The sequence below is a fragment of the Brachycentrus maculatus genome, unplaced genomic scaffold (genome assembly GCF_059751285.1).
Source record: "Brachycentrus maculatus isolate JH-2025_06_01 unplaced genomic scaffold, ASM5975128v1 h1tg001597l, whole genome shotgun sequence".
In the NCBI taxonomy this organism is placed as follows: domain Eukaryota; kingdom Metazoa; phylum Arthropoda; class Insecta; order Trichoptera; family Brachycentridae; genus Brachycentrus; species Brachycentrus maculatus.
Window position 1 is genome coordinate 1,444 of NW_028282220.1, and position 19,379 is coordinate 20,822.

A 19,379-nucleotide genomic window follows, 5' to 3' on the forward strand; every position below is an offset into this window, starting at 1 on the left:
CATCACCTCACATAAAAAGCTCGTAAGAAAGAGCTTCGGGTTCGGAAAATAAGTATAAACAAAGTAAACCGACTAAAATTAAAAATTCTAAGGTTTGGCCGATTTCAGCTATTAAAGCCTCATCAAATCAGTTTATTTCTTGACGTAAACCATCAAAAGTTGTATCAGTTTTTCAATCATAATGCATATCAATTCCATGTAAATACTTAAATAACTAACTAAAATTCCCAACATAAAATGGGTGTAACCAACACGTGTTACCGTATCGATATTTAATGTTTGGTCTGGAAAAAACAGTCAATATAACTTACCTATAAATAAACAAAGTGTATGAATAATGTTGCTAGCAATAACTAAGGTAATATCACTCAAGTGAGTACAACATAAGACTAATCCCGTAAAGATCCCTGAAGTAATAAAAATAAAATAGCACCGCTTTTTCAAGCTACCTCTTGTTCAATATCGGCAACACTTAAATGTAATTTACGTAGTAAATGAATAAATAAAAATAATTCTAACAAATCAACACCACGTTCATGTAATCAAAAAAAATCATCATTGTATAAGTTTTCAGCGTCTTCCTCTTCTCGGGATAAAGGAATATTCATAGAATCAGTTGCCATCGAAAAAGCTAACATAACCCCACTTACTACTTGATTATAAATTATTAAAAACAAAACAAATCCGGTTATACCAGCTGCATCGTGAAAAGCAATACGTAATTTTGTAAAATACTGAAGAATATAAATCGATAAACGACGTGACATAAGTATCCGGGTTAGTTTTGTGTAAATTTAAGATATACTATCACAGTATAATTTATAAATCATTTAGTTGCTTAAGTGTTTAAAATTTTTACAATTTAAACATTGCTTATAGCGCTGCTGTTATATGGGTGTAGACGTCGATAATAAATCATTAATTTACTACAATTTATAAATCATTTAGTTGCTTAAGTGTTTAAAATTTTTACAATTTAAACACTGCTTATAGCGCTGCTGTTATATGGGTGTAGACGTCGATAATAAATCATTAATTTACTACAATTTATAAATCATTTAGTTGCTTAAGTGTTTAAAATTTTTACAATTTAAACACTGCTTATAGCGCTGCTGTTATATGGGTGTAGACGTCGATAATAAATCATTAATTTACTACAATTTATAAATCATTTAGTTGCTTAAGTGTTTAAAATTTTTACAATTTAAACACTGCTTATAGCGCTGCTGTTATATGGGTGTAGACGTCGATAATAAATCATTAATTTACTACAACATAACTCTACTCTAACTTTAAAGTCTTCTAATTGTAATTATATATAATACATATAATTAAATATTTATTTATAAATTTATAAATTTAATTTACTTAATTAATTAAATATATAAAATAATATGTAATTAAAGAAATAAAATAAATATTTAAAATTATTTTAAATTAATTAATTATTTATTTAATATAAATTAATTAATTACAATTAGAAGACTTTAAAGTTAGAGTAGAGTTATGTTGTAGTAAATTAATGATTTATTATCGACGTCTACACCCATATAACAGCAGCGCTATAAGCAGTGTTTAAATTGTAAAAATTTTAAACACTTAAGCAACTAAATGATTTATAAATTGTAGTAAATTAATGATTTATTATCGACGTCTACACCCATATAACAGCAGCGCTATAAGCAGTGTTTAAATTGTAAAAATTTTAAACACTTAAGCAACTAAATGATTTATAAATTGTAGTAAATTAATGATTTATTATCGACGTCTACACCCATATAACAGCAGCGCTATAAGCAGTGTTTAAATTGTAAAAATTTTAAACACTTAAGCAACTAAATGATTTATAAATTGTAGTAAATTAATGATTTATTATCGACGTCTACACCCATATAACAGCAGCGCTATAAGCAATGTTTAAATTGTAAAAATTTTAAACACTTAAGCAACTAAATGATTTATAAATTATACTGTGATAGTATATCTTAAATTTACACAAAACTAACCCGGATACTTATGTCACGTCGTTTATCGATTTATATTCTTCAGTATTTTACAAAATTACGTATTGCTTTTCACGATGCAGCTGGTATAACCGGATTTGTTTTGTTTTTAATAATTTATAATCAAGTAGTAAGTGGGGTTATGTTAGCTTTTTCGATGGCAACTGATTCTATGAATATTCCTTTATCCCGAGAAGAGGAAGACGCTGAAAACTTATACAATGATGATTTTTTTTGATTACATGAACGTGGTGTTGATTTGTTAGAATTATTTTTATTTATTCATTTACTACGTAAATTACATTTAAGTGTTGCCGATATTGAACAAGAGGTAGCTTGAAAAAGCGGTGCTATTTTATTTTTATTACTTCAGGGTGTTGTCTTTACGGGATTAGTCTTATGTTGTACTCACTTGAGTGATATTACCTTAGTTATTGCTAGCAACATTATTCATACACTTTGTTTATTTATAGGTAAGTTATATTGACTGTTTTTTCCAGACCAAACATTAAATATCGATACGGTAACACGTGTTGGTTACACCCATTTTATGTTGGGAATTTTAGTTAGTTATTTAAGTATTTACCATGGAATTGATATGCATTATGATTGAAAAACTGATACAACTTTTGATGGTTTACGTCAAGAAATAAACTGATTTGATGAGGCTTTAATAGCTGAAATCGGCCAAACCTTAGAATTTTTAATTTTAGTCGGTTTACTTTGTTTATACTTATTTTCCGAACCCGAAGCTCTTTCTTACGAGCTTTTTATGTGAGGTGATGTTGGTATGATTAGTGATGTAAGATTTTTCGGAGTCGCGCCTCACTGATATTTTCGCCCCTACATGTCATGATTATTGTCATGTCCATACCATTATACAGGTATCATCGGTTTAATTTTATTTTTTGTAGCTTTTTATTTTCAACCAAATATTATTGGTCGCGGTGAATCAGATTTATATCATACAGTTAAGACTAGTATTTTTAATTTTTTAGGTAACACTAAATTATTTTCAAAACGCATGACTTATGTTTATCGTACTAACCCTGATACAGAGTTTTTCTATTTTTTTACTTATTCATTATTTTTAATGAGTATTTGATATGCTTTTTCATATTTACCTTATGGACGATTTTTTAATCGTTTAGGTGGTAATGATGCAACACTATTAACATTTGCTTATATTTTTATGTACGTCGGCGGTATAGGATTACGTATTCCCCACACATATAATTTACGAAAATTATTAAGTTATTAATATGTATGTTGACACATTATTTTTTTATGATATGTATTCAGAAATTTTCTGTTTATTTCGTACCCTTACACTTGCTTTAGGTGAAACTAAAAGTCAATTTTTAAAATCTTTAGCTTTTTACAACCAACACAAAATTTGAATCCCCGCAGTTGACACTATTAGTAATTTTAAATACCATTTTTTAAACTATTTTTTACCCGTTTTTAATTATATAACTTCAGGTTTTAATACTTTTCATCAAATTTGAGAGTTTAAAGCGTTACAATTTTATACTTGATTTTTAAGTTTTGCTTACCAATCATTAATTGAAGAATTTTCTAACAGAAATATTGCTTTATATACCGATAATTTATATCACCCAACTAATATTTTATTAAGTGTATTTAATAGTCTTATGTTTGTGGTTTTTTTTTTTTAACAACTACTTATATTTATACTTACGGATTACGTAATGTCAGTACTAATAGGGGTTTAACAGAAGGTGGGATATTTTTATACGCATATTTAGATGAGATAGAAGAAGAAATTGGACAACTTGAAGATATGTTAAGTTATGTGGTGTATTTCGGTGTTTTTGTACTTTGATTTTACTTTTTTAATGTTTTCGCAGCCACCATTATTTTACAAAATATTAATTGATTGTTAGCGTTATTTTGTTTTATTATAACATTAGGGTTTATAATTCCTTCAAGTTTACTTAAAGAATTTGGTTTAGCTGTGGCCCAATATGTTAGAGGGGCCGGTCGTAGTACAAGTTTACTTTTTGAAACTTTATTAGATTTAACATCAGTATCTATAATTATTATTCGTTTTTTTGTTCAAAATATTCGATTAGTGTTTATTTTTGTAGCTTTTTTTGAATATTATTCTTACATTAATTTACAAAATTTTTCATCTCAACATTTAATTTTACCTTCAATTACGTGAGATAAGTATTGAACTGGTGCCTATAACAATTGATACTGATATGAAATTATTTTACAAGTTTTTGTTCAAGTCGTAATGTATCTATATTATGTAGGACACTTAACGATTACTTATATATTACAATTAGCAATCTATGTAATGCTATCATTTTGAATTTATTTTTTTTTATATACAACTTTTACAGTTGGAAGTACAGAAAAATATTTTTATTTTAAACGTTATGCTTTAATGGAAAAATAAGTAGATATTGCTATTTTGTTTTAAATATTTTTTTACAGCTCCTAAAAGATTTCGAACAAAGAGATACGTACAATCACACACTAAGATTAAATTTTACACCACTAAATATAATATAATTAGTAAACACTATACTTTAATTAAAAATTTTCAAATTTAAATGATTCTGTTCGACATATACTTGTTAATTGAGATTCATTGACTTTTTTATAGTTTTTTTGCTTATTTTATCGCATTAGTTTTTTTTTTTCAAACTAGATTTTATTTATACCCCAAAAGTTTTATATTATTTATGTGTTTTCTTTTAATTATAATTTTATATCAATACTACTATCTATTTGTTAATTGTGTTGACGAAAATTTGGAAATTTTTTTTCAAACCACCAATTTTACACAAATTGTTAGTATTTTAGATTTTAATTTAAGCTTTACATTAAATAAATTAACTTATTTGTTTAGTTTGTTAGTGTTAATAATAGGTTTTTGCACGAATATGTACGCTTTAAATTACTTTAAAAATGAAGCAGATGAGATGGGTTTTTTATTTTGATTAAACAGTTTTATTTTGAGTATGGTAATTTTAGTTTTGGGTAATAATTTTTTAACTATATTTTTGGGGTGGGAGTTGATTGGATTTACATCTTTTTTTTTAATAAATTTTTGACAATCTCGTAGAGCAACTTTAAAATCAAGTTTTAAAGCCTTTTCTTTTAATTTAATTAGTGATTTGTTATTATTAACTTTTATGGTTATTATGTACAACCAATATCACACTTCTTCTATTAATAACTTGTTAGTATTGATAAATACACCTGGTTTGGTAGAAAACAAATGACTGTATTCAGCAACACTATGTTTAATTTTTTGTGCAAGTATAAAATCTGTTCAAATATTTGGTCATTTGTGATTACCAGATTCTATGGAAGCACCTGTTCCAGCTTCTTCTTTAATTCACTCCGCAACTTTGGTATCTGCTGGAGTATTTTTATTGTTAAGATTTAATCCTTTATTAGTTATGACTAATTTACAAAATTTTGTAGTCACTTTAGGATCTATTACAGCAGCTTACGGTGGTGTTGTAGCCGCGGCTCAAACTGATATGAAAAAATTATTAGCTTACTCAACTATGAGCCACTGTGGTTTTTTATTTATCTTGGTTGGATTTGGGGATGCAAATATAACTATTATTTATTTATTTTTACACGGTTTATTTAAAGCTTCAACTTTTTTTTGTGTTGGATCTTTTATTAGAACTTACGGAACTCAAGATACTAGATTAATGGGTGGAGGACATCGTTTATTATGGGGTGATACATTTTTATTACTAATCTGTGCTTTTAATTTATGTGGATTACCACTAACTATTGGATTTTTATATAAACTTTTTTTTTTTAAAATTTTAATGTTATCAACAATTAATTTTATACAAATTGGTTTTATATACATAGGTTTGTTAAGCAGTTTAATTTATTTTTATCGTTTAATTTCATATTCTATTTTTGATAGATGAAAATTGTTATGAGGGTCTTCTCCATTTTTGTTAGAAATGTTAAATCATAGGGATTTAAAAGATAAACGCATTTCCTTAAATTATGATATTAGAAGTGATTCTCGTATTACAACAACTGGGCATTGATTTTCTATTTTTTTAATGATGATTTTTAGTTTTTATGTCTATTTTAACATTATATTTTTTAATTTATATAGTATACGAGACGGAAGTATAACTTTTAACTATATTATAAACTCAAATATTGTTACTAGTTATTTTTTTCATTTTTACACAATCTATTTAATTTATTTTTATACAATTTACACAGCTATTTTTATTTTATTGTTACTAATTACTTGAAGAAAAAACTTTTTTTTTTTTGATAAATTAACAATTTTAATAATCATATTAATAAGTTCTTTATATTTTGTATTAATATGTGAGGTTCTATCATAACAGAGGCTAATACTTTATCTAATTTTAATTTTGGATTTTCTACATATAAATCAGATATCTTGGTACACTTATCTCAATGACAGTATTGATGATGATTTTGATTTTCATTAGTATGAACTGTTTACTTTTTTCTTATTATTCGTCTCATGAGTAAAAGAACATTTACTTTTAACCCAATGTTAAATACCAGTATTAGAGGACATGGAAAATGAGGTGATTTTTTAGTTGCCTTAATACCTTTAAGTTGATGTGGTAATATTTTAGTTAACTCTAATTTTATTTTACGTATGATTGAGTGACAAAACGAAAGTTCTTTATTTACTATAAGGGTACAAGGAAAACAATGATACTGAGTTTATAAGTTTGATGCGTCAGCTACTCAAAATATTTTTTCAGCACCTAAAAATATAGGTCACGATCGTTGATTTATAACAACACCTACAGAATCTTATTGTGCAGATACTTATTATCAAGCTTTAAATTTAGGAACTCAGTTAGAGTTTACCAATCTTTATTATAATTATTTAGAAAAAGATGGTTTAAATCAAAAAATAGTTAACACAAATACTTTACAAACTAATGGTGAATCGTTTAAACTTAATACATCTACAAAAATATTAAATATCAATTTACCTGTACACATACCCATGTATAATGAAAGATGTTTTAAACCTAAATTTATTAATAGACACTACTCTAAATCAACTCATCTTTCAATGTTTAAAAAAAATCTAATAATTAATGACAATCAATTATTATTAAACAAACCACTACATTTAGAAATAAGAAATTTACTACGTTCTAATTTTAAAGAACACTCTCGTTTAATTTTTAAAACCAATTTTTATGATTATGACCAATTAGACGATTTAAATAATTTCGCCGCTAATCTTGCTCAACAAAATTCAATTAAACCTTTAAATATTGTTCGTGGTGTTTTAAATAAACATAACATTGACGTTTTAAAAACTTGAACTTTCTTCACTAAGTTAAACTTTCATGACGCTAAAACAACTTTATTTTTTGAAATAGAGAAAATATTAAAACGATTGATCGCAACCCCTAATTATAGGAAAAAAGTTTTAACACATCAAGATTATACACGTAAACTAAATTTTGATCATTTTTTTCAAAAAAGTCCCTTAGCAACTTTACGAGAAATAAAAGTAAAGTTTTTATTAAACCTTAAAGAAAGAAAAAAATGAATTGAACTTTTCAGCACTAAATATAAACAATTTAACAGAAATGTGTGAACAATAAATACTTTAAATTCAAGTTTATGACAAACTTCAACGGCGTTAAATAAACCAATATTATTTAATGTTTTATTTCAAACAAATAGTGGTGTTGTTGAAAAAATCGAAGATAATGAATTGTTATGAGGATTTCGACAAAAAAAATATAAACGTTTTAAAAAATTTTTTTTTAATCAAGGACAAACCTACAACCCAAAAACTTTAGAACCTACAACTATACAAAAATCTGGAATTAGAAAACTTAAAAACAATATTGTAATGGAAATGCCTGAAATAGCTAAAGGTTATCATTTTTTACGCCGCGATATTGACAAAGGAACAAATTTAGATTATCACAATGCAATTAAATATAATCGTCATAGAAATGAGTTAGTACCTGTAAATTTAGCACGACGTTTACTGCGTGTAAAACGTACTTTAGTTTTACCAGCTCATGTAAATATTACACTAATTTCTAATTCTTACGATGTTGTCCACTCGTGATTTATTCCAGGTCTTGGTTTAAAAATTGATTGTGTACCAGGTAGGTCAACTCATCACACGTTTTATATAGATAATATTGGATTTTATTATGGACAATGCGCTGAAATTTGTGGACGTTATCATCATCACATGCCGATTCGTTTGTGTGCGTTACCATTTGAACATTTTTTAGTGTGATGACAAAAAAAAGGTTTAAAAAGATTACATCGATTTTCACCTACTAAACAAATGCTTGAATTACCTACTAAATTACATGCTACAACAGGTACAATTGTTAAAGGTTTAGAATTTAAATATTGAGTGTGATCTTGGCTTGGAGTTAATGCTAGTTAAGTGTCTTATACATGCAAGTTTTTAAAAAAAGTACAACTGTAAATTTTTTTAGAGCGTCGTGGTGAGTATATATGTTTATAATAACAAAGTTTACGTTTAATGCGTTTTTATAATTTTTTAAGGGTAACCTTATAAAATAACTTTTAGTTTTAGCATACGGGATTAGGTTTAAGACATTAAGCCTTTGATCTCTAGTTGATTTGAGAGAAGAATCAACCACACGGGGTATGAAAACTACCCCGCCCTATGGCAGCAGTAAAGAATATTAGGCAATGTGCGAAAGCATGACCTATCAAATTAACGGAAGTGAAGACAAAAACTTGTAAAGCTTATACGTGTACAAGCATTATGTGGTTAAGTACAAAAAGAAGTCATGGCTAATACAGGTGCCAGCAGCCGCGGTAATACCTGAGTGATTAGCATTATTCGGCATGATTGGGTGTAAAGGATACGTAGGTTATTTAAAATAAACTAAATCTGTATAGGTGGATTGTTTTAAAGTATGAGTGTTTATAAAGAAAAAAATTTTATATAAATAGCGATAAAATGCGACAATTTATGTAAATGTGCTAGTTAACTAATGTGTTTTTCTTATAAATTCTGACGCTGAGGTATGTAAGTAGGGGAAGTGATTAGGATTAGAGACCCTAGTAATCCCTACCCTAAAATTTGATAATTAAACGTTTACGCTAAGTTATCCACCTGGTGAGTATAGTTGCAAAACTTAAAGTTAACAGAATTGGCGGGGATTAGAATGAATGGTGGAACATGTGGTTTAATGCGATAATCCACGTAGAATCTTACCAATTTTTAATAAATTAAAAACAATTGTTTTTAAAATAAGAGGTATTGCATGGCTGTCGTCAGTTCGTATTTTGAAGTCTAAGATTAAGTTCTAGAAACGAATGCAACCTATATAAAACTTATTTAATAAGTAAATTAGCTGAAGTCAAGTCCTCATGGTCCTTATAAATTGGGCAACACACGTGTTACAAAGATAAAAACAATGAGCAACAATAAAGTAATTTGGTGTGATCTCTAAAAATTATCCTAGTACTGAGTTATTTCTGAAACTTGAAATAGCAAAGTTGAAATCATTAGTAGTTGTAAATAAGTATGTTACAATGAATTACAAAACTAGTCCTGCACACACCGCCCATCACATTCGAAGAATTTATATTTTAGCAAGGTCGTACCTACGTACATTTTTTTAAAATAATAATTTTTTTTTTTTAAACCTATAAATAGGTTTTTTTAAAAAGCATAAACAATTGTTGCTAAAAAAAAATAACACTTCCGACTAAATTATAGGTAATTTGAATTAAGTTGACACAAGGTACCTGTAGAAGAATCTGTAGGTGGAATAAACTCATATAGATACGTATTGTTAAATTTTTAGATATTAATTAGTCAATATTGTAGTGAGGTAATTAATTGAGTGTTTGGTTATATAAATCAAGTATTTATTTTATATCATGTTTTAAATAAAAATTTTTTATCTTTTAGCGAATACTCCTTTTCTTACATTATTATTTTAGTTTTTTGAGTACACCTTATTTTATGGTTAGTGTATGATTTAACTATTCACAACGTTAATCAATTTAATTCAAAACAAAATTTTTTAGAAAAAACTAATATTATATCTAAATTTTTTTTAATTTTACATGGTATTTTTAAAGGAAAAACAATTAAAAGTTTATACTTGATAAAAAGTTATAATTTATTTATAGTGAAGAATAGTTTAGTGGTAAAACAGTAGTCTTCAAAACTATTATCATAGGTTCGATTCCTATTTTTTCAGGTGAGTAATTTTTTAACAATTTTAATAAGTTTAGTTGTTTGATTAAATATTTTAATTTTTAAAAACGGTAGTTTAATTTTATACATTAAATTATTACACTTAAATTTATTTTTAAATGATGTTTTTTTTTTCTATCAAGTTAATTTTCGTAATTTTGTATTAAACTTAAAATTAATAATTTTACAATTACAACCTTTTGTAAATACAATATTTTGAGTATCACAATATAATAGACTTTTTTATTTTAAATAAATGATTTGTTTTACACAGTCTCAATTTATATTTTTTTTAAACGTATTGCTAGGTTTGTTTTTTATTTATTTATTTATAATTTGATTAACCGGTTTATTTATTTATAAGTTAATATTTAAAAAAAAAGAAAAAATTTTTTTTTATTTTTTTAATTTTATTTATAGAATTTTTTTTAGTGTTATCCATGCCTTACAAATATTATATCAAGAATTAACTATTTTAGATAGTAAATTTTCTCAGAAAAATACAATTTTTTTTAAACAATACAATTTAAATAATTTATTTTTACTGTTAAGACAGTTAATTTTGTATATTTTTTATATAAAAAAACATAAAAAAAAAACTTTCTGACATTTGTGAGATATGTACGTTTCAGACGAAATTAATAGTATACTACTAACAAGTTTAGAATACACAAATATCTATTGATTGTTTTTTAATATTAAACCGTTTAATTTTTTTATTTATAAACACGTTTATTTTTATTATTGAAATTGACATGATTTTACATGAACTTTTAAACATCAATATTATTTTAAAAAACAATTGCCAACTGAAGTAAACACAATCATTGAGTTTAAAATATATAAACAACCTACAATAGTTAAACGTTTGTATTTTTTAAACAACATATTAGTTTATTTCAACCTTTTTAAATCTATTTTATTTAGTGTTGTGGTAGTGTTTTTTTTTTTTAGTTACCTTAGTACTTACTTTTATATTAATTTAATGAAACAACTTGCTTTGTGAACGATAATTGGTTTAATTTTTTTTTGATTAATCAGTGGATTTAATTTTTTTTTAAAACGTGGGAAATTTGGTAAACTAACGTCTATTTTATTTCGTTTTTGAAAAAGAACTAATATTTACTTTTGATTGGTCGAAGGTTTTTTATTTTTACTTTTTTTTTATTATTATTTAAACAGTAGTCAAGAACCTTTATATATGTATGATTTTTGTGGTATAAATCAAACGTATTTACCAAATTTATATATAATTTACTGTACAACGTTTTTACTTACAGTTACCATATTATATTACTATTATTGAACGCTAAATTTACCTAATTTTACATTTCAACAAAATATTTTTCATCTAATAATTATTACCTGCGTGTTACTTTATTTTTTTTTAATCGAGTCGTATCAATTTTATTACGTATTAACTACATTTTTCGAAAGTATATGAATTTACAATTTTGAAACAAATTTATGAGTCTTAGAAAATGAAACCCCACGTATTCGTGTAAAAACACAATATTTGATTTTAGCGTTAATTGCAAAATATTGACATTTTATTTTTATATTTTTAAGTTGAATTTTTTTTATTTTAAAAGTATTTGAACAAAAACGTACTTATTATACACACAGTGGTTTTAATTTACAAAATTTAATTATTTTGTTTTGATTAAATTTTTTATTCATTTTACAATGATTTAAATGAATTAGTCGTCGTTTTGGAGACAGTATTTATTATTGATTTTTTACTGATTCAAATTTTCAATTTATTCAATATTTTTTTCAAGAAATTTATTTATTTATAAAGCGTGCCGTTTGACACAAAAAACACAAAAAATTTTTTGTTTATTTTAAAATTATTTCAAAAAAATATAATATATATATTTGAGAAACTTAACTATTTTCAATGGGTTATTAATATCTTTCGTAGATATATTTTAAAAAAGTATTGTTACACAATAAATCATAAACGATTGGGATTAAATTATTTTTATTTTTCACTCATTACTGGTTTATCGGGAGCATTGCTTGCCACCGCAATTCGTATAGAAATGGCTTATCCAGGTAGTCCATTTTTTGGTGGCGATTCTTTAAAATATTTACAAGTTATTACTGCCCATGCCTTAATTATGATTTTTTTTGTGGTTGTGCCTATTTTTTTTGGTGGTTTTGCTAATTTTTTGTTACCTTATCATGTAGGTAGTAAAGACGTAGCCTTTCCACGTTTAAATAGTTTAGGTTTTTGACTTCAACCAGTTGGTTATTTATTAATTGCAAAAATTGGTTTTATTAGAGGTCAGTTTTGAAGCAATTCTGATAAAGTGGTTAATTATTTTGAGTTAAGAAATAATAAAAATTTTGTTGACAAGTTAACGTATGATGAGATGCGTCAAAATGTTAACCCTCAAATTAATACATATAATGCAAAAAATTTAGAAACTTTGAAATTTAAGGATGTAAAATTTTCTGCACATGAACTAATAACTATGTTTTACCCAAATAGTTATACTTTACAAAGTATTGAAATTACTAAAGATTTATCATGAAAATTATTTTTTTGAAAATATATTTATATGGTTCCAGATTCTTTTTGATTTTTAGTTTATAACGCTAAAACTTTAAAACGTCAAAAACGTCATGTTGTTAAATGTGCTAACGCTTTACAAACAGTAGCTGGTTGAACTTTTATCACTCCATTTTCTTCTAAAATAAAATTTACAGGTGTCGGTGTTCAAGATATGTTAATTTTGGGGGTGTATTATGCTGGAATTAGCACAACTATTTCTCTTATTAATTTATTAGCGACTCGTAGAATTTTATCAATGCCAGGTCTCAGAAATAGACGCATATTATTACCATTTACAACAATTTCTATTTTATTAATGTTACGAGCTTTAGCTGTTATAACACCTGTTTTAGGGTCTGCTATGTTAATGATGATTTTAGATCGACATTGACAAACGTCATTTTTTGATTTTGCTTATGGTGGTGATCCTATATTTTTTCACCATTTATTTTGATTTTTTGGACATCCTGAAGTGTATGTTTTAGTAATTCCAGCTTTTGGTATAATTAATTCAGTTTTACCTTCTATTAATTATCGTCGTGTAGCTTCGAAACATCATTTAATTTGAGCAATATATATTATGAATTATATGGGTTTTCTAGTTTGAGGACATCACATGTATTTAATAGGTTTAGATCACAGAAGTAGAGCACTTTACAGTACAATTACCATTATGATTTCAATGCCAGCTACTATTAAAGTAGTTAATTGAACTTTTACGTTAGTTAATGGAGCTTTAAAAAATGATTTAATTTTTATGGCAACCGTATCTTTTATTTTGTTTTTTTTAGTGGCGGGTTTTACTGGAATGTGATTATCTCACGTTAGTTTAAATATTTCCATGCACGATACTTTATATGTTGTGGCTCATTTCCACTTAATGTTATCTGGAGCGGTGTTGATGGGTATTTTTGTAGGATTTTATTTTTATTTTTTAACGTTTTTTCAGGTAAAATATTCACAAATTTTTGGTTACATTCATATAGTATTGTATACAGGTGGTCAATGATTAACTTTTTTACCATTGTTTTGAGTTAGTTTTTCCGGATTACCACGACGTTTACATGATTTTCCAGCTATTTATATGGGTTGACAAAGTATGGCTACAGCTGGACATTTTATTACTATGTTAGGTGTTTTAGCTTTTTATTTTATGATATTAGATTCACATCTAGAAAAAAAAGTAAATAGTTTTTTACATACTTTAGTACCTCGTTTTAATAAAAGAAGTTTATATTATATTGGAAAAATTATAAATTTTAAACAAAATCAAAAAATTTTTTATTTTGTTCCATCTTACAAAACTCAAAAACTCTTATTTACATATCATCACTATTGACTAAATCGCGGGGAATTAAGCTAATAAAATGTTTTACACAATTTTCATATTTTTTACAACCTTTTTGCTAGCCTTTATTAAATTATTAATTTGTTTTTTATTGTTTACTTTAGTAATAGCTACAGTTACTTTAATAGAACGTAAACTTTTAGCATTGGTACAACGACGCGTAGGTCCACAATATGTTGGATATAAAGGTCGTTTACAATTCATAGCTGATGCATTAAAATTACTTGTAAAACATATTTTAATTATTTCACATACCACCCGTCTCTTAATTTTGGGAATTCCAGCTTTAATTTTAATTATTGTTTATTTGTTTTGAGTTAATTTGGTTTGGGGGCCAAATTTAATGATTTGTGAAATTGAATATAATTTATTTTTAATGGGTTTAATATCTTTATTATTTTCTACTTTATTAGTTATAGTTGGCTGAGTTTCAAATAATAAGTATGCAATTTTAGCGTCTAATAGAGTTGTAATTACAAGTTTAAATTTAGAAATTTTGTTAAATTTTTTAATTATTAGTTTACTTGTATTAAGCGAATCTTTATCTTTTTTACAAATAACTAGTATGCAAACTAATTTTAAATGATTTTTTTTTATTTTTTTACCGATAACACCTATATTGATGATTATATTTTTACTTGAAACCGGTAGAATTCCATTTGATTTGGCTGAGGCTGAATCCGAATTAATTGCGGGATTTACAGTAGAGTTTGGAGGTTTTTTTTTTGCCTTATTTTATCTTGGAGAATATTTTCATCTATATTGTTTTTCAGTAACATATGTTCTATGTTTTTTTGGTGGTTGGTTTTAATAGATTAGTTTTACATTTAGTATTATCCCGTTAAATATATCGAATTTTTTATATTCTAACACTTATTTTAATTTTTCTATGTTTTTATACTTTTTTATATTTTTATACTGTACATTAACCATGATTACAACATTTAGTTTTAGATATAAATTTATTTATTTTTACTTGTTTTTATTGTTAATGAGTGTTTGGGGTTTTTGTTATTCTTTGGAAGGTTTAGTTTTTTTGTTATTACTTGGTGAGTTATTAATTATTTTGTTATTTACACTTTTTTATTTAACTTTACAATTTTATACTATTCCTAAACATAAATTTAATTTTATATTGTTATATGCAATTTGCGTTTTAATATATTTATTTATTTATGGTAGTTTTAAAAATAATTATTTAATTATTTTTAATTTTACGTATTTTAATGTTGGTAAAATTCTTAGTGATGATTTTTTTTTCTTTTTTCTTTTTTTTTTTTATACGTTTCAATGAGTAGTTTATATTTTAGGTGTAACACTAACCCTATTTAGTATATTTTTTATATTTTTTTATTTAAGTTGTAAAAATTTTATTTTTGTAAGATCAAATATTACTAATAAGTTATATTTATTAAGAAAACAGAATTTGTTACACCAAAATAAACAAAAAACTAGCTACAACACCTTTCAACAATAAATGTTCCAAAAAAATTCTTTAAGTTTACCTAGTGATTCAAGTGGTGTATTACTTGTAAAGGTTATACAAGTTCGTAAAGCTAGTCCAACCAGACATGGTGTCATGGGTTTTTTTCTGCGTGTAGTACTTAAATCAGTAAAACCTGAATTGTGAAAACGTAGAAAAAAAAAAGTTAGAGCTTTAGTCATAAGAACTAAAATGTTCGCAACAAAAAATGGAGGTGTAACATATAGATTTTCTAACAATTCTTTAGTTTTGTTAAAAAAACGAATGAATACTATAGGAAAAGAATTATACGGGCCGACTAGTAAATATTTAAAAATAAAAAAATTTCGCGTCGCTTTTCGCTATCTTTACTAATTTATAGTTATTATAAACATTAAATTATAATGAAATTTTTTACTAAATTTTTTAATTCTATTAAAAATAAATCGTCTATAAATTTTTTAATAAATTTATTTTTTATTAAACAAATGTTAAGTATTAACATTAATCATACCTTAATACCTCATATTTTTCTTCCATTTAAAAATTTAAAAATTAAATTTTTTAAAACTAAACTTGGTAATTATTGAATTTATTTGTCATTGTTAAGTATCTGCAATTTTTTAATATTTGGTTTGATTTTATTTATTTAATTTTTAACTTTAGTCGTCCAAAGGTTAGGATAATAGGTTTTCACCCTATTGATTCGGGTTCAATTCCCGACTAAAGTAATGTATAAAATCTTACTTAATAATATTTATATGTACTCTTTAAAACAAAATAATGTATTTATAAATTTACGTTATAAAACTAAAGAAAAATTTTTAAAATTAAAACATTCACAGTATTTTATTTTGGCAAACTTTAAAAATTTAATTAGATCTTTTTTTTATTTTTCTAAATATAAATTAAAAAATATTTTTGAATATTCGGATTCCTTAACACCTGCTTGATCTTTTTTTTTTTTTAAAAAAAAAAATTCAATATTTGATATAAAATTTTACTATTATATTTATTTTAAACATGTTAATGTTTATTATGCTTATTAAATTTAACAATTAAGTAAACAAAAAAGTCATTTAAAACTAGTAGGTTAGACCGAAATTTGTTTAAATACTGCTAATTATTTTTAGATTTGATAGTGAATAGTATTGCGAAAAAATGATTAAAGTTCTTAAGTGAAATGAAAACTGAATTTTAATGTACGTATCAAATAACATGTATTGTGTTATTGTACCTTTTGTATAATGGGTTGACGAGTTGTATTAAAAAGCAAGCGCAAGCATATAAAAATAAATTAAGTTTTTTAATACAGACCCGAAACCAAACGAACTAACAATGAACAAGTATTAGACTGAACTCGTAAATGTTGCAAAATTTTGAGATGATTTGTTGTTAGGGGTGAAAGGCTTATCAAGTTTGGTGATAGCTGGTTCTCCACGAAACCTATTTTAGTAGGGTGGTATTTTTTAAAAAAAGTAGGTAAAATAAAATGTTTATATTTCATTACGTAATCATAGTTTTTGAATTATTTTTTTTATAAATGCTAATCAAACTTTTAGTGCTAAGATTAAAAGTTAAGAGGGAAACAGCCCAGAATATTAGTTAAGGTGGTTAAAAAAGAATATTTTAAGGATGTAACTTAATTGCAATGAAGAAGTAAGCCTGGAAACAGCTATCTTTTAAAGAAAACGTAAAAGTTCAAGCATTGTGTAAATTTTTTAATAAATTATTTTATTACATCTCTAAATATAAGCCAAATTATTCTTTTACCGAAACTATATATAAGGTAGTGGAGTGTACTTTAACTTGAAGAAGATATTTTGTTAAAAATATTGGAAAGATAAGTATTAATTATGTCAACATTAGTAATAAATATTTTTGTAAAAAAAATATACTGAATATCAACATGGTTTTGTTATTAAGATAATCTGATAACATAAAAAACGACAACTAAGTATTTAATAAACTTTAAATATGATGTATGATAATTTAACAAGGATGTAGTCAGTTGTTAAAAATAATTTTAATAATTGGGTGTATTTTTTTGAAAAAAAATTATATGTAATCGTACAAATACCAACACAGGTTGATTTGTTAAGTAAACTAAAGTAAAAAAGTGAATAATATTAAAGGAACTCGGCAAAATATCTTTGTAACTTCGGAAGAAAAAGAACTTATTGAGTTTGAATAAAGAGGGGGTGGCGACTGTTTATTAAAAACATAAGACTTTGCAAAATAGAAATATGATGTATAAGGTCTGACACCTGCCCGGTGCTGTGAGATAAAACAATTTTACGAAAGTTTAGTTATAAATCCCAGTTAACGGCGGCCGTAACCCTGACGGTCCTAAGGTAGCAAAATCCCTTGACGGGTAAGTTCCGTCCTGCACGAATGGTGTAACGACTGCCCCACTGTCTCTAATATTATCTTTATGAAATTGAATTAGACGTGAAGATGCGTTAAAATACAGCTAGACGGAGAGACCCTATGCACCTTTACTATAGTCTAACTTTATACAGTAATATAATTAATATAGGTATGTAGTAATAAAATGTAAATGAAAAACTACTTTAATTTTATTTATTGTAAGTACATTTAACTTAATAAATTTAAAAGTTTGAGTGATAGTTTAGCTGGGGCGGCTGCCTCCTAAAAAGTACCGGAGGCGTATTAAGGTTTAATCTATGTTTAACAGAGAAAGTTGAATGAACTAATTATACTTGATTAAATTACCAACATGTAATTTAAGGATGAAAGTCTATCATAATGACCCGATTTTTTAGTAAGCAAAAAAAATCGATTAACGAATAAAAGGTACGCTAGGGATAACAGGCTAATAAATTCTGAGAGTCCCTATTGAAGAGTTTGTTTGGCACCTCGATGTCGGCTCATCATATCCTAGTGGAGCATACGCTGCTAAGGGTTCGGCTGTTCGCCGAATAAAATGGTACGTGAGCTGGGTTTAGAACGTCGTGAGACAGTTTGGTCCCTATCTACTGTATATTTAAAAAAAAAAAAAATTTTTACTTCAGTACGAGAGGACCGAGAACAGAAAGCCAATTGTCAAAAATTATCTATAACGTAGGTATGTTTTAAAGCTACGCTTTTTTTTGTAACCATAATAAATGGGAACTATATTTTTTTTTTTTTTAATAGGTAAATAGTAGATTACTATTATAAATTTAACTAATTAATTAGTCGTCAAAAAATAAGGAATTATCGGAGACGTAAAATGTTAGAAACCTAAAAAAGCTAATGTATAAATAAAATCGGGGTAGTGGCTGAGTGGTTAAAGCGACAGACTGTAAATTTGTTGGGAAACCATCGTTGGTTCGAGTCCAATCTACCTCAATATAAAATATTAGCTTGCAAATTGCATTAAAAGGATGTCTATAATCTAAAAAATTTAATATTGTAAGTATAAACTAACTTGTATACTATTAAAAATATTAAAATATAAATAAATATTGAAGAAAATTATTTTAGTAAATATTTTTATAAAAATCAATTGAGAATTAAGTAGAGATGATCGAAAATAAGCAGTATTGAGAAAGCTTAAATAGTTGAAAAACTATACTATAGAAAGTGAAAGTCTTGTTAACCTTAAAATTTATTGTGAGGGGGTCCAATTAGGGTTCATCACCCATAATTCGTCAGGTTCAATTCCTGAACACAATATTAGCTTGTATGGCGAAATTGGTAGACGCGTACGACTTAAAATCGTATCTTACGAGGTGTTGGTTCAAATCCAGCTACAAGCA

At 25.7% G+C, this 19,379-nt stretch overlaps 1 protein-coding gene and 2 non-coding genes across 3 annotated transcripts; all 3 read left to right on the forward strand.

Moving 5' to 3' along the window:
* Positions 1-4,986: 4,986 nt before the first annotated feature.
* LOC148298787 (NADH-ubiquinone oxidoreductase chain 5-like) lies at positions 4,987-6,155 on the forward strand (the record flags this gene model as incomplete). Its single annotated transcript, XM_088276644.1, is given in 3 exon segments — positions 4,987-5,120; positions 5,337-5,567; positions 6,136-6,155. Coding segments are annotated over 3 exon segments (385 nt in total), but the record flags the coding sequence as incomplete, so codon positions are not given.
* Positions 6,156-18,889: 12,734 nt separating this feature from the next.
* TRNAY-GUA (transfer RNA tyrosine (anticodon GUA)) lies at positions 18,890-18,969 on the forward strand. The gene has a single exon. It is a non-coding gene; the product is annotated as a tRNA-Tyr (tRNA).
* A 330-nt stretch (positions 18,970-19,299) lies between these two features.
* Positions 19,300-19,379, forward strand: TRNAL-UAA (transfer RNA leucine (anticodon UAA)). Its single transcript has one exon. It is a non-coding gene; the product is annotated as a tRNA-Leu (tRNA).